General features: G+C 31.4%; 1 protein-coding gene across 2 annotated transcripts in view; it reads right to left on the reverse strand.

Moving 5' to 3' along the window:
- Positions 1–15412, reverse strand: part of mRpL28 (mitochondrial ribosomal protein L28) — a 99819-nt gene that overhangs the window by 72725 nt on the left and 11682 nt on the right. For both annotated transcript variants that reach the window (XM_085817006.1, XM_085817007.1), the window contains exons 2-3: positions 11821–11937; positions 6489–6630 (exon numbers count right to left, since the gene is read on the reverse strand). In XM_085817006.1, the coding sequence (XP_085673132.1) occupies positions 6489–6630; positions 11821–11937 (259 nt within the window). The remainder of the gene's footprint in view (positions 1–6488; positions 6631–11820; positions 11938–15412) is intronic.

Here is a 15412-nt window from a genome sequence, read left to right on the forward strand (position 1 = left end):
TTTACATAATAATAACTGCACATATTTTTGAAGAATAATTTTCTTTATGTATTCAGTTTCTTTCTACAAAGTTTTCTTTTCATTTTAGGATTTAATTAAGGATTTGTGTTATTCTAAAAAACATTGAATGCATTTAGAATGCATTAAAAAAAGTGGCTAATTTTATTTCTTTAGTAATATGAACATTCTGAAGAAATATGAAATATATATGGTAAAGGAAGGTTACAGAGCTGGTGCTCAAAATTTTTAGAATTTAGTGACACACCGAACAACAAAATTTAGAAATGGCAAAACTTTTAGAATTTAGAGCACGCACTGGAAACAGAATTTAGAAAGACACTAGGCAGCAGAATTTAGGATCCACAGAGATTATATCAGGTGGGAAAATGCCTAGTGCCAGCTCTGTGTATGATGTATTAGGACACATTAGATGAATCTTTTAAATTATAAGTTTCTCAATTTCTTTATTAATAAAAAAATCCCTTTCTATAATGCCTGCCCATGTGATAAGATTAGAAGCATTTTTGATGTTTTCTATGTTTGTGCCAAGTGAAAAGTAGAGAAAATAAAGGAAAGATAAACATGTTAAGAAAAAGATTCTAGTATCAGGAGTAAAACATTCAAATATTATATTTTCATAGTTCTTCCAGACATTCTCCAAAAAGTAAGAAATTCATCGCTAACTTTCTGTTAAATACATCCATTATGTGTTGATACCATAGAGACATTATTTTATTTTGTCACATATTTCTCGAATCTTCTAGAATCATAGGTCTATAAATCTTACCTTCAAATCCTTCTAAACTTTCCAAGCTGCAATGCCTAAAATACTAAAGAAAAATTATCCCTACCAATTCTGTAACAGCAAAAAGCCAGAAATATTTTGGAAAAAAAAAAGGGGGGGAAACTGTAAAATTAATTTTATAGAGAAAACTGATGCATATTCTGAGAATTTTGAATATTCTGAGACAATTACATGAGAAAAACGCTTACTATGAAAAAATTAAAAAGAGGATATTTTTAATTAATTGCATAGCTAATTTTGCTTTTGCTAAGTGCTGTTTGCTGTAAAGCATGCTTTATAGCATTATACCTTGTTTATTTTTCAAATTCAAAATATTGTATAATAAGTGGCCAAAATGAAACTTTAAAATATGACAGCAAAAAATAAAAATGTTTTATTTTAATGTTATTTTTAAATATAATTTCAATATATTACCATTATTTTAATGAAATTTATCAATGTTACAATGTATTAAAAAAAATCGTCGAAAAATTCTCAGATCTCGGAATTAAAAAGTTTCTATAGAAACTGATCTTAAAATCGCCAAAATGTTGATAAGTTGCCAAATTTAGAACCATTTAATAAAAGAATTCACATCCTCAAAAGTGAAAAATTGTTTAAAAGCTCTTTATTAGAAAAAATGAGTTTCAAAATGCTTATGTTTCAGTCGTAAAAACAGACAGAAATTTCAGATGATTAAAATTAAGGACCTTCTGCTGATTGTGGCCAAAATTAAGGACTTTTAAGGACAAAAAATCGATTCCAAAAAATCTAAGGACTTTTAAGGACTCTTAAAGACCGTACGAACCCTGTTAGACAAGGAGTTCAATGGAATGGCTATTATGATCACCAGATTTAAATCCGCTAAATTTTTTCTCTCTCCAGTTTTTGAAAAAACAAAGTTTATGGAAGAGGATCAACAAATTATACAAATATTGTTCATTCATGTATCAGCTGCGACTGCATGTGTAATACCAACTGCGTTACATAGATTAAGAACGCTTCATTTTAAAATAATTGTTATATTATCGCATTTTTCATTTTGTGATTTTCTTTTGAATTATGAGAATGTCTATTTCTCTTAATATTAGCAAAAATTATATTTTCTGATTTCATGAATTATTTATTTATTTGTTTTCTGTTTTGTTATTGCATACTACAAAATACAGAATATAGCAAGATTTACTTTTCCTTATTTGTAATACCTGATGTTACAGCACCTAAAAGTTATTTCCCTCACAGTTTTAAAAAGTAATGTTTTGATTATTGATAAATTAAACAGTTTAATTCCCTTCTTAATTCTTTTTTCTGTACAAAAGAATAAGCAGACTGATACCTAAACTAAAACTGATATCAAGACTAAAACCTTTTCTTTCTTTCTTTTTTTTTTTTTTTTCTTTTTTTTTTTTTTTTTTTTTTAAGTATAAAATAATAATATAGTCAAAAGTCCTTAATTCGGACACCCATAATGCGGACCTCAAAGCTACAAACTTTCTGCGCATGCGTCGGCATGCACGTGAGACCTTTAAGGCTGCGCATATGCGTGTGCGCATAATATTTTTACGCATGCGCATTTAATGTATAATGGACGGTATAAGCTAAAATTATCTAATTATCTACTTCAGTTAATGTTGCAGATTGCGTTGTTCCTTAATCTTCGAATTGGATCCAGCTTATTATTCTTTTGCAGACTGTTAGAGCAATTTTATAAAAGTACGCTTGAACTTTCGATTACGTCAAATAGAATTTCCGATGCTGGAGCTCCCAAAGGATCTACAAAGTGAAAGTATGTTTCGATGTCCATCAAACAAAAAGTGGAATTGCAGCAAAAAATGGATAAAGGCATATCCTTTGTTTCTCTAACCATTCCAAAATCTGTTTATCAATTTTACGCTGCTCTGCAAGGGGGGGGGACACCCCGGCGCACAATGAATTGGAAGTTGATCTGTCAGCACTATCCTTATCTTCAGGGCAGATGTTTTTATTTTATTTGGCTTATAATTCCTTACTAAATGCAGTATTTCATCTCGATGTACTCCGTCTTTGATATGATTTAAATCATATTCCTCGTCATTATAATTCGCTTCCGATAGTTAAGAAAGTGACACAGAGGTTATTGAAAACAAAAAAATTTTGATTGACAAATTAGTCGGTATTCTTGACACAGCAATTATAGCACTTGAACAGCGGAACTTTGTAACTGAACAAGAAATTATGTCTGTTTATAGAATTAAAGAGAAAGTATTATCACATAAAACGAAGCAACTTAAACAACTTACATTGAAAGAAACGTTTAATAAAGTAAACAAATAAATATTATGCTTTTTTTTTGTAAATTTTGATACCCTTTAGATCATAATTGTTCTTTATTTCATAAATTACGGTTTCATATTTTTAATTTTATAATTTCTGCATGCCACCTTACCAGATTTAAACTGATGATCTATAATCCGGAAAAATCGATAATCCGGAATCGCCGAAGTTCCGATGAGTCCGGATTAACGACTTTTGACTGTATAGACCTACGATAAAGAAGAAATCAAAATAATATTTGGCATAGAATATATACAAATATGATTTTTGTGATACCTAAAAAAGATTATTTGTAAAGAAGTTTTACCCAGTATATACTATATCAGGGGTGGCCAACCTGCGGTTCGCGAGCCACATGCTTTTTGAAGGATTATTTGTGGCTCTCGATAAGCGCACCCGAGTTCCCTTTTCACTTTTGTGTTATTATATATTTAAAAAATTATTATCATTTCATGTGTGTCTCAAAATGTTTTTTAAATTATTACTGACAACAAATATGAAAGACTAAGTGCACCATTGTAACAAATTTCACATCCGTTTAATTTAAGAATGATATGACTCATCGAAAAATGCACGAATGAACACAAACAGTGGTGTAACAGTTCAGTTCCTCGCATTTACTTCCTCTTCGACTGCCTCGTGAATTTTGAGAAACATATGGGAGTCAAGGCCTTGTCCGGCCGATTGCTTCTCTACGAATGATGATCTACGTAATTGATTGACTCCAGACGGATTTTTGAATTTGTAAACTTTCATTGCAGCAGACAGTTAACTTTGTGCTTTGGAGGAAACAATTTGTATCACTCTTGCTACGGATATAATTTGTAATCTGGAATTTGTGGTATGTTAAGTATAATTTGTTTCGCAGTATGTAAAACGTGCTGTTATTGTTTTAATAACACAAAATTTGTATTTTCTAAATTTCTTTATTTATTTCCAGTTCTTTTAAAAATATGCCAAGAGAGAACGAAAATATAAAAAGAAGATAGAAGTTTTAATAATGAGTGGGAGAAGAATTTCTTTTTTATTGACAATAATGGAAAAAACATTATGTGTTATTTGTAATTCTACCATCAAAAGTTATAAAGTTAGCACCTTACATCGACATTATGAAAGCAATCATCCTCAGTTTTCTAGTCAGTATCCACTAAAATTAAAATCAGATAAACTTGCTTCTTAAAAATCAGATTTAAATGCGCAACAGTCAATTTTGATAACCTTTAGCAATCAAGCTAATAATGTGGCTGAAGCCAGTTTTGTTATTGCCTGGAATATTGCTCGTGCAAAATGCCCGTTTCATTGTTAAAGAAGAATTATTAGATTTAGTAGCACTTCAAGAGTCAACCCACGGTGTTGATATTAAAAATGCATTAGATTCCATAATTTTTTATGTGCCTCTTAATAGCTCCGGCAATGCTGGATAAAAAAAAAAATCGGTCTTATTGGGCTTTTAAGAGATGATTATGAAAGTACACAATTCATACGGATTCACTACATGATTCACTGAGAACATCATGTTACAAAATATTTAAAATATCCTGATGTTCTGAAAACATTGCTACACATTGTAAATTACATTCGCACCAATACAAAAAAATCATCGACAAGTCAAAAATTTTTCAGAAGAATTAAAGTACGAAGAACTTCCAAATGACATTAATTTCTTTTCCATTGTTAGAACGTATTAAATCGATTTGTAGATTCGTTTGATCCAATGACTGCATTTCTGAAAGAAAAGAAATTCAGAACCTATTCAGAATTAGAAGATGACGAGTGGTTGCAAGACTTGATGTTTTTGACTGATGTCATGGAACATTTGTAAACACTAAATTTATAATTACAATTGAAAATAATATCTGACCTCTCACAGTGTATATTTAGTTTTCAAACTAAATTACAACTTTTCAAAAGGGCTTTAAAAATAAAACATTTTGTCGCTTTCCTCGAATTAAAAAAATGTGTTCCAATATTAAACAAGAAAAACTGAACAAGTATATAAAAAAGCTAGAAGGATACTGATGGCATTCTAAAATAGATTTCAAGACTTGAAATATTTTAAATCGTGTCTTGATTTTTCCTGAATCCATTTGAAATTAACATAATTCAAGGTGAGTTTTCCATTTCCAATATAATTATGACCCAAAAAACATCTGGAGAATTAGAATTAACAGAGATGCAAGAATATCAAGCTCTACAATTATAATATAAGTCAACACCGATTACCGAATTTTGGAAATTTGTACCAGAATCAAAGTATCCTGGATTAAAAAAGGCTGCTTGTGGAATTATTTCAATATTCGGAACAACATACTTATGTGAATCATTTTATTCCACTTTAAAATCCGCGAAATCCAAACACTGATCAGTATTAACTAACCAGCATCTCAAAGAATTACTGGGAAGTGATGTCACCAATTATTCACCAAATTTTAAAGAATTATCAAGAGAAGTAAAATAAATGTGTTTAATTTTTAAAATTTAAATTCAATACACATATTTCGTACTTTTATTTATATGTTTTCAATAACTATAATTTCTGTAAATTTTTTTAAAAACCTTTCTTGCAAACTTTTTAAATATGTTTTTAATTGCGGCTCGCAAAAAATTTCAAATTTTGAAAAATCGCTCGGACTGTCAAGAAGCTTGGCCACATCTGTACTATATTAATTTCTGAACTTCAATAGCATATGGCTTTAATTTTTTAATCTTAGCATCTAGTCTTAGTACTAAGAAATTCTTTATATTTTCATGGTTTGATTTTTAACCCTATGAATGACATGACTGCCTTTAATCCAGTCATGAGATTTTCTGTTAGTTGTTATATACTAGATAATACTGCTTTCTTACTTCCTTTAATAAGATAAATATTATCTTAATGCAAGTCTATGAAAACAAAGATTAAAATAAGTAATTATAAAAATTTAGTTAATAATTACTGTTTAAATCCAGGTTTTCATAAACAGATTTAAAAAAAAAAAAAAAAAAAAAAAAAAAAGCCACTCAGAGAGTTAATTACAGTAAAACACACAAGAGAGCTTTCTGAAAAAGAATGCTTTCATGGAAAGCATTTTACATTAAATTTGTATGCATTCACATTACACAAATTAAAAATCATGAAAACGCTCATTCATTAGAATTCAAGTTTGGACCGAACTACCAGTATTTAACAGTTTCATACATTCAACCACTAGTGACTGGGCTGTTCAAAGCAAAGAATGTTATTTCTATAACCCACTCAAAAATTTCAAGCATTACTTATATGCAATGAAATTTTTATTTATATGCAGTATAATCAAACTTTAAAGCAAATGGCCTCTATTCCTTTAAAGATCATAAATAAAATATAAGCAATGCATTCCATAAACTTATAACTACATGAAAAATAACTTACACTCAAAATATAATGATCAAATCCACAGTTTTCATCAATCAATCTAAGAGTTCTTTCTGTGACTGTTACTTGCATATACTGGTTTAGAATTTCACTATATACAACAGTCTTCTTTAAATTTGGAACCCAGTAGTTAGGAAATCTAAAGCATGAAACATAATTGAACAGAAAAGTTAAAAAAAAGAAAAAAAAAAAAAAAAAAGAAAAAAGCACAAGTCTTTTTATGATAGTCGATTATAGAGTATCATAAAATAGCAATAATAAACTCACAGATTATGGTTCACAAATAATTTTTTTTTATTAAAGCTGCCCAGTGAAATCTCTGAAGGACTTGAATTCTAAAAATTTCGCTGCTCCTAAATTCTTCCACCCATTGCTTCTCCTGAACTCTAAAAATTCAGCCTACCCTAATTTTTGTTGCCCCTGTATTCTGACACCCAACTGCACCAGTGCTCCTGCTCTGACACCGGTCCTGTGCATGAAGTAGTATTTTTCTATCTGGCCTGCAGAATAAGTGAAGCCTCAGTGTTCCACGCCAACATGTCATCTTACTAGATTTAAACTGATGATCTAAAATTTAGAAAGCTCCAAAATTCCGAATGATTCTGGATCCTGATGATTCCGATAATTCTGGATCTCAGACTTTGTACTGTATTAAAAATTTTGTACATTATGCATGTAAGACATAAAATGCAAATTTTTAAGGGAGGCATAAGGTTGAAATACATTTTAACTGAATTAAAAGAGTGCTTAGTTCAGATTTTTTTATTAGTTCTAGAGTTTCCATCTGTAATCAACTCGAATTCTTCAACCCTATTTAGAGTCAGGTAAGTTATCATCCTAACTGAGAAATTAATCACTGAAACAGAAGAAAATCTAAGCAACCTTTTACATTCAAAACTTTAACTTGAACAAATGCACAATTTGTGTTTACAATTTAAATCTATGAAGTTTATGCTATATCAGTAACAGAAAGGTGAACATTAAATTAAGTTGATGCTGGGGAATTAATGCAAACAGCCTAATATGTCTTGGTTCAAATTATCTGGCTGTAAAGAAAAATATTTGCCAAAAATTGTTCTTAATAAAGTTAGGGGGATATGAAAGCAGTACCTTTAGTGTGGGTAGAAATCACCACCCAAATCTATGACTTTCTGACAATGTTTTGGTAGTTTTTCAAAGCCCTCAGTCCAGAAACTTGGTCACCTTGAGTTCAAAAACAGATCAACCTCATTTCGGACATCCTGTGCAGAATGGAAGATAGCACAAAGCAAGATGTAATTGCAGAAGGTGTGAAGAAAAGGTAGAAGTCTTGTAGGGATTTATATTTATTTTAACTAACAATTTAAAGTTTAAACTTTCCTATAAGCCTTCATTCCCCTAATTGTTAGTGCCAGAATAGTTAAATGTTGTAGCACACGTGAAGGAATGCAAATTTCTACTTTGTAGAAAGTATTTAAAAGGCGAGTTTCGATAGGGGAAAGAGAGAGTTAGGCTCTAGTCGCCATCTCTGCCGTAGGTTTGCCTATTGCTGATTCAAATAGCGTAATTGCATTTATTTGCTGCCACTAGCTTCGAAGGGGGTTTACGTTACGGAATCTTGCTGAGCCCTGTAGTCTAGTAGTCCCTTTAGTTTGTTAATATCTTCAGATTTTAGTTTCGTTACTTGAGTTTTCAGTTACCGCCCAAGCAGAGGCGAAGTTTGTTAGCGCGAGTTGACAAATTGTAAATTTTCAAAGATTTAATAAAGGGTACTTTAATCCTTCTTGTGTGGTTTCCTGCTACTCCAGTTTCAGACAGAAGTTCATCTATTGGACTCTACAGTCTAAAGGAGTGATGTCGGAGCTATATGGCGGGTGTGGCAAAAGATCCCATTCGAGTCCGTACAGAGTCCAGCCAGTGAATGCAGACACATGTGGTCTTGGATTATCTTGATGGAACATTATCTTTTTGTACCCAAACTCAGTTAAGACATTTTTCCTTGATAGCAGCATCAACACGGACTAGCATCTCACTATACACCTTACTGTCAAGGGTTTTACCTTTTCCCAGATACTCTTTGTGCATAATACCATGGCAATCCCACCATATACAAAGCGGGCTCACCGTGTGCAGACCAACAACCTTTTTGGCCTATGTTGTTGAAATAAATCCACATTTCATCACAAGTGACAATCTGGTCCAGAATTCTGTTCTTGCGTAGATATTCGGGCAGATTAGTACAGGCCCGAACACGTCTGTCCTTATCTGCTTGAGTCAGCTCATGCAGCACCCTGCAATTGAACTTTATGCAATGTGGACATGGAACTAATGTATAACTTCTTAGCAAGCTCTCGAGTGATTGCATACTGATTTTCTTCCACAAGTTCTCGCAGGTGGGCTTCATCAACACAAGTAGGTCGGCTAGAGCGCTCTGCTTCTTGAATGTCATAGTCCTTGTATTTGAACTTTCGGTACCAAGCCTTCACAGTGTCATGTGATACAACATTAGTACCTAAACCAGTAATGTGATAATTCCATTTTACACACCTTGTACTTAATGATAACAATACTCTTTTTACAAATTTCACAACACAGTGTTCTAAAGCAAGTCTCTTTCTTTAAAATGCCAAAAACTGTTCGACAAAATATGATTAAACATAACAATATGAACTGTTTGCACAGATGATATTTGCGGTGGCAGGAAACATTCGTTAAAAACCTGATACCAAGTGTGCGATTGACTTCTAGAAAACAACTAATGTCAGATAAGTAAATAGTACAGTTGAACAAGGGAAAAGTACTACAGTCAGTGTCATTGCCAAAACCTCTTTGTCTAAACTTTCAAGAACTCGGTCTTAAATACTTATATCGGTTATGGTAGACTGAGGGTACCCCTTGTATTATCGTGAAGCTGTTGTTTTATTTATCGCCAATTTATTTCGTTCATAGCCAAGTTGTTTCATTTATGGTAACCTGAGTACTTGAATATTCCGTAAATATACTTTTACCTAGAATTGGGTGCGCCTTTGACTTTTTAAGTGAAAATATATCAATGTGTACATGGACAAGTCAAGGGAGTGCAATTATCTGATTTTTTTAAGTGAAAATAGGTTGACGTGTACATGGATAAAGGGAGTGCGCAATGCCTAGTTTGTGCAATTCTGTGATATTGTTTTAAGTGAAACTAGGTCAATGTGTACATGAATACCGAGTTTGTGCAATTCTTTGACTTGTTATTTTGTCTTTTGATTTTTAACCCAAAAATCGGCGCTACACAAAGCCAAAATAAGAAGTCAAAGAATTGCACAAACTCGGTATCCATGTACTGCCAAAAATCAAAAATTTTCGCCAAGGGGTACCCGTAAATATACTTTTACCCTTATATATTTTCAGATCCTGAGGAGTGAAAACAAAAAGTGATAATACACTTCTAAATCATACGAAATTCAGTTAATTAACATAAAAAATACTTTACACTGTTTCTTAATTTCAGATTTTGTACATTTATTTATTAAAAATTTTACACGTTTCTTTAGTGCTTCATGATAGTCATAACCAATAATGGGTCACTACTTATTCATTTCAGAAACAATCAAAATTTAATTGCTTATATGTTTATTTTTCACAGTCAAAAATGAAAGATAATTTATATACAATTTTGGGGAAAGAAAAGAAAGAAACCAAAGCTGTGAAAGGTAAATTTTAAATAAAATACAATTTAAATCCTGCTCAGAGTCCTTTTATAATACTTTTTTATACAGCCATTACAACTTTAAATTAACCTTTCTTATGCACATATTTTAAAAAGTATGTTAAACATACAGAAAAATATAACTCTTTCCACTTTAAATCTTAAGTATTTGAGAGACCCAATTTACATGAGAATACTATAGATACATCAGGAATTTAACATGCATAACTACTAACGTATAAAAGAAATTCAAATTTTTAATTTTCAGTAAAATTTAGAATATTTTGTTTGCAGTTTATGATAAAAGTGTAATGGTGAAAATCGTATTTGTATTAATTTTCTCAACGAAAATTGCAGAAATGCATTTAAATGGTCCACTACTGTTATGCTCACCTTGGTTAAATTACTAATTTATTGCATCAAAGCAAGCACACGCAATCTGACTTCCTGCTTACCTAAAAGAAATTAGATCATGTTTACAATTATACTAGGTGAGACTTTTTTATCAATGGTAATTAAAGCCAGAATGAAGCTACCAATTACCAGGTGATCAAATAATGATCAGTAAAGGACTGTATTTATATACACAGTATATATATGTATACCAAACATAACACTCTCTTTATAATCACTGCTTTTCAATTATACGATATCAAAACAAATATATTTAAAAAATTACAGCTATTGAACTCTGTAAAAATTTCTGGCAATCTGTTAATAGTGGAAAGCTCTAATGACATACAAGAATTTCTTTCTTTTCTTTTTTTTCTTTTTTCCCCCAACTGTCATTAATTAATATTTTAAAATCCTTGTGCACCACATAATATTACACAAAGTTTACAGAGCTAAGTAAAAAAAAAAATAAAAAAAAAAAAAAAAAATACAATAACACAACACAAAATAAAATGATAAATTCACAGATGACACGTAAGAGATAAATTTACAGAAGAAAGAGAAAGCCATTTTATGTTGGACAAATACGTGAAGAGGGTTAGGAAATGTAATATTCACAGAGTTTAGCCTAGAAATGAGTTCCTTCCTTGAGCTTTGAACAATAGAACAACAAATGTTTGACATTTTGCACTCCTCCGAAACTGCATGAACACAAGTCTGTACTAAATAATCTAAATCTCTTCAGATACGAATTGAATTTACCATGTCCAGTTAAAAATTGAGTTATTTCAAAATTGCAGAAAAATGCTTATTATTCAATCTGTGAGGAATGGAAGGAAAATATAGTTTCGTCAAGGAGGCAGTAGTAGAATTCCTGTATAGTTCATTCCACTTGAGTATTTTATCATCCCTATTTTTGTTCTTGAAAAATGACTTGGGCAGTATCACTAGAGAATTTACTTGAAGATTAATTAATATTAAAAACCATAACGACCTCAAAAACAGTTTATCACCATAAACTGGTATGATATTCTATAAGATACTAGAATTGATCATATTACAGATCATATCTCACCTATTGAAACATGAAGCAATACAAAACATGGCAGAATACAAAGTGGACTTATGTGAAAATACATAATATGCTTAGAAATATACCATTAGATAATAACTTGCAAGCAATAAAAATGTTATCAATACAGGGGGGAAAATCTGTTTCATGAAACACATTTCTCACAAACATTTGTATAAAAAATTAATAAATACCTTCTACGATTACGTATTTCTTTAATGAAACCTTGAATGACACCTTCTCCTCCCCAAATACCTTCATCAGCTTCTTTAGGAAATTTCAAAGGGATAGCTCTATTTTCGACACGCTTCCTAGAAAATACATAATAATAATTTAATAGAACTAGAATATATTTATACATTTAAAAAACAAATAATTAATAATTTCAATTAACATTAATAACTATATAAATAAATTAAATATTCTGTATTAAAGGATAAAAAGTTACATTTGAGAAAAAATAGGCTAGGTTGGTTTAATGTGTATTATACAAAAGCATTTGAGGAGGTTCTACACTAGGAGGGATATCTTCATAGATGACTAGTTTATACTATATATCTATAAAGGTGATGCAACAAGTGCTGCCATACCAGAAAGCAGAATTTAGAGGCTGCTAAATCTGGAAATTTGAAGAACTGAGCAGCAAAATTTTTGAAATTTAGGAGAGGCCTGGGCAGTAGAAACTTTATAGAATTTACGGAAGACTGGACAACAGAATTTAGGGCATGCAGACTGCAGCGGGTGGCAAAATGCCTAGCACCATCCAGATCTTATTATCATGTTACACACAAGACTAAAAAATAAATAAATAAATAAATAAATAAATAAAAATAAAAAAAAAATAAAATAAAATAAAATAAAATAAAATTAACTAGCTCATTCAGCTACCAAAAACCAAATCTGCATTTGACTTTATGCATTCACCATTTGGTAACACAAACTATGGCATGTGTACTCACAAGGATATAAAATACACCTAAATTTAAGTACAGGTGACATGAGGAAGAAGTCAGAAGCCCTACTTAGAACTTACTTAAAACATTCAACAAATAAGGTTATAGAAAACATCTGGCTCCATACACTCTCGTTAACAATTCCTACAATTCTTTAACATGACGGCGTTTAAAATGGCCAGTTATTGGAATGTATGCAGGATTTACACATTATTAGTTAGATGCACTTAATGTTTTGTTATTCCAGTATACTTCTTTCAGTTTATTACCTATTCGCATTCTACAGTAACAAAGATATACATACAGTATAAAGTCTAGAATGATCTAATATCTAAACCATCAGGGCACCAGAAACTTTTTTTTCTAACAACGTGGAATGGGGATTATTTCTTACAAAAAACAAAACAAAAAAAAAAAAAAAAAAAAATGTACCAAATGTTCCAAAAAAGAGAATTTTTTCTTGAATAAGTGAGATTTCTTTGAGTCACTTTCAAACACCTGCTAGCCAAAGAACACTGAATAATGACAATATTATGGTTTAAAGAGCCTTAAAATCCGGTTTTTAATGTAAAATTGTCACATTCGAAAATGGGTTTAACCCTTTGACCCGCGCAATATTATTTTTTAAATTTGTTTAACTAAAAACTCTAGAAATTGAATATTATGATCCTAGAGACAAATAATATATGAATTAAAAAAATCTACTCTTGCCCATTGTTTAGTGGGTGGTGGTCGCACTGTGAAACCACCGCGCGTAGTAGGAAAAAAAACCTTACCTTTTTCCGTGCACATTTCCAATAAATGACATTCGTTTATTCATTTATGACCGCTTCTCCACATTTCTTTACAAAATTCGTTAACCCTTTAACTGCTTAAGACGTGTTTAAATGTTTTTGGAATTTCTTTAAAAATGCTTAAGACGTCTTTACACGAATTTCAAATCGCACGAAAAATGCTTAACACGTGTATACACGAAGCCCGAATTTCGGGAAGATTGCTTAAGACGTGTTTAGATGACGCGATCTGTCTTCCTTCCCCTACCTCTCTGCAGGCGGCTGTCAGTTGACAAAAAGGTCTTAATATGATGTGAAGTCTCTTTCAAAAGAGCACTTTAGGAAAAAGTCCTTAGAGTGAAGTATCTTTGTCAGACAGCAGGTATGTATTATCTGTGTGCTGACTAAAAGTGTGCGAAAGAAGATAAATCGTTTTACAACTGTTTGCCTTGTGGTACTTTATACAAATGAAAGTCAAACAGGATCCGATGTTGTTATAGTACATTGCCGAATTTTAGTAGAAACAAGAAAAAATAAGAATTGTAACGGAGGATGCCTTTATGCCTATATGTTATAGAATCAAATATTTTATTTTTGTATTGAAAAATGATTCCAATTTCTGATTTGTCAGGAAAAAATATGAAATGTTGCAACCAGCTTTCTTGTTAGCCTTCTTATTTCAAATGCGCGTTATTATAATGGTATATTCTTCTTTTTACATTCTTAAATGTTAAAACTGTACTTTCAGCATGCCTGAGTTTTGTACTCGTATGTGTGGCTCTATGCTCCGTAGAAATGGCGAACTGACATATAAAAATTATATGAATGTTGAAAGGAAGATATTCTACTCGAAACTTCAACTAAATGGAATACATGAATACGCCGAAGGAATTTCTAGAAATATTTGTTTTAAAAATTTTATTATTAAGATTTTAAATCCAAAATGTTTTGAAATCTAAAGAAAAAAATATGTAAACCTTGAAACATTTTTGGAAAGAAATCTATCGATATAAAATCTCTTAAAATTAATGTAGTGTAAATTAATTAAAACAGTTAGTGTACGGAAGGGTTAGATATACTGTGCACAAAAAATTACAATCAGAAGATCAATTATTTAAAGATATAAATTAATTACATTAAAAGAATTTAAAATAAATTAACATCTGTCCAAATGTCAATGCTAACAGCAATAGCACGAATGAAAGTTATTCTTTAAATTCCGAACTTAATTCATCCGTCAGTACGCAATGATTGTGTCTTTGCGATTACTTTTCTTATAGATACTACAAAAGGCCGCCAACGAAGTAGCGGTAAAATCGTTGAATACTAATAGTTTGAAGCGGGTTCATATCCTGACGAATGGATTGCCTGCATACCAGTTTTAGCGAATTTTTGCTGCCCATGTTTAATGTGAATATGAGCCAATTTTAGTTAGCTTTTCATGATGACGTGCCTTGACTACGAGTCCTCGCTCGGGTTGTGTTTGGTTTGGCTTGTTAGATTATTAAGCACGTGAAGGCGATCTGTCTAAGCGGAGGTATGCTTTCGTGAAAGATTTTCTAAGGGAAACAATGTTGCACTACAAAAAGTTAAAACAATAAAAACGCCCATACAATCAGCTTGTTAACGGGGGTTTGAATGCAGGTCAAACTACCAGTATGTTAAGAGAAGCGATTCCAAAAATGTTTAATTATTTTATTTAGTTTGTCATAAGCTAAATAAAATAATTAAACATTCTTGAAATCTCTTCACATTACTGAAATGGCAATAACTTCGAATTATACTATGCTACCACTTTTCCTCTAATATGAAAATTTTGAACTTTTCCGTTATCGGACAGCCCACCAGCGACTGAGCGGATTCTAACGGAACAACTGGTGGTTCTGTCCGGGGTTCGAATCCCGGCAAACGAGCTGGTTGCCAAGATGATATTCTTAGTTTTCCATATGTGTAACATGTATGCAAGCCAATTTCCGTTAGGCAGTCCTCGAACAAAGGCATCCTTCACCTTAGGCAAATAACCATCGAGTACTTTGCCATAATCAAATAAACCTTTATCC

The sequence above is a fragment of the Stegodyphus dumicola genome, chromosome 5 (genome assembly GCF_044657685.1).
Source record: "Stegodyphus dumicola isolate Sdum_Otavi_A_Nest chromosome 5, ASM4465768v1".
Classification (NCBI taxonomy): domain Eukaryota; kingdom Metazoa; phylum Arthropoda; class Arachnida; order Araneae; family Eresidae; genus Stegodyphus; species Stegodyphus dumicola.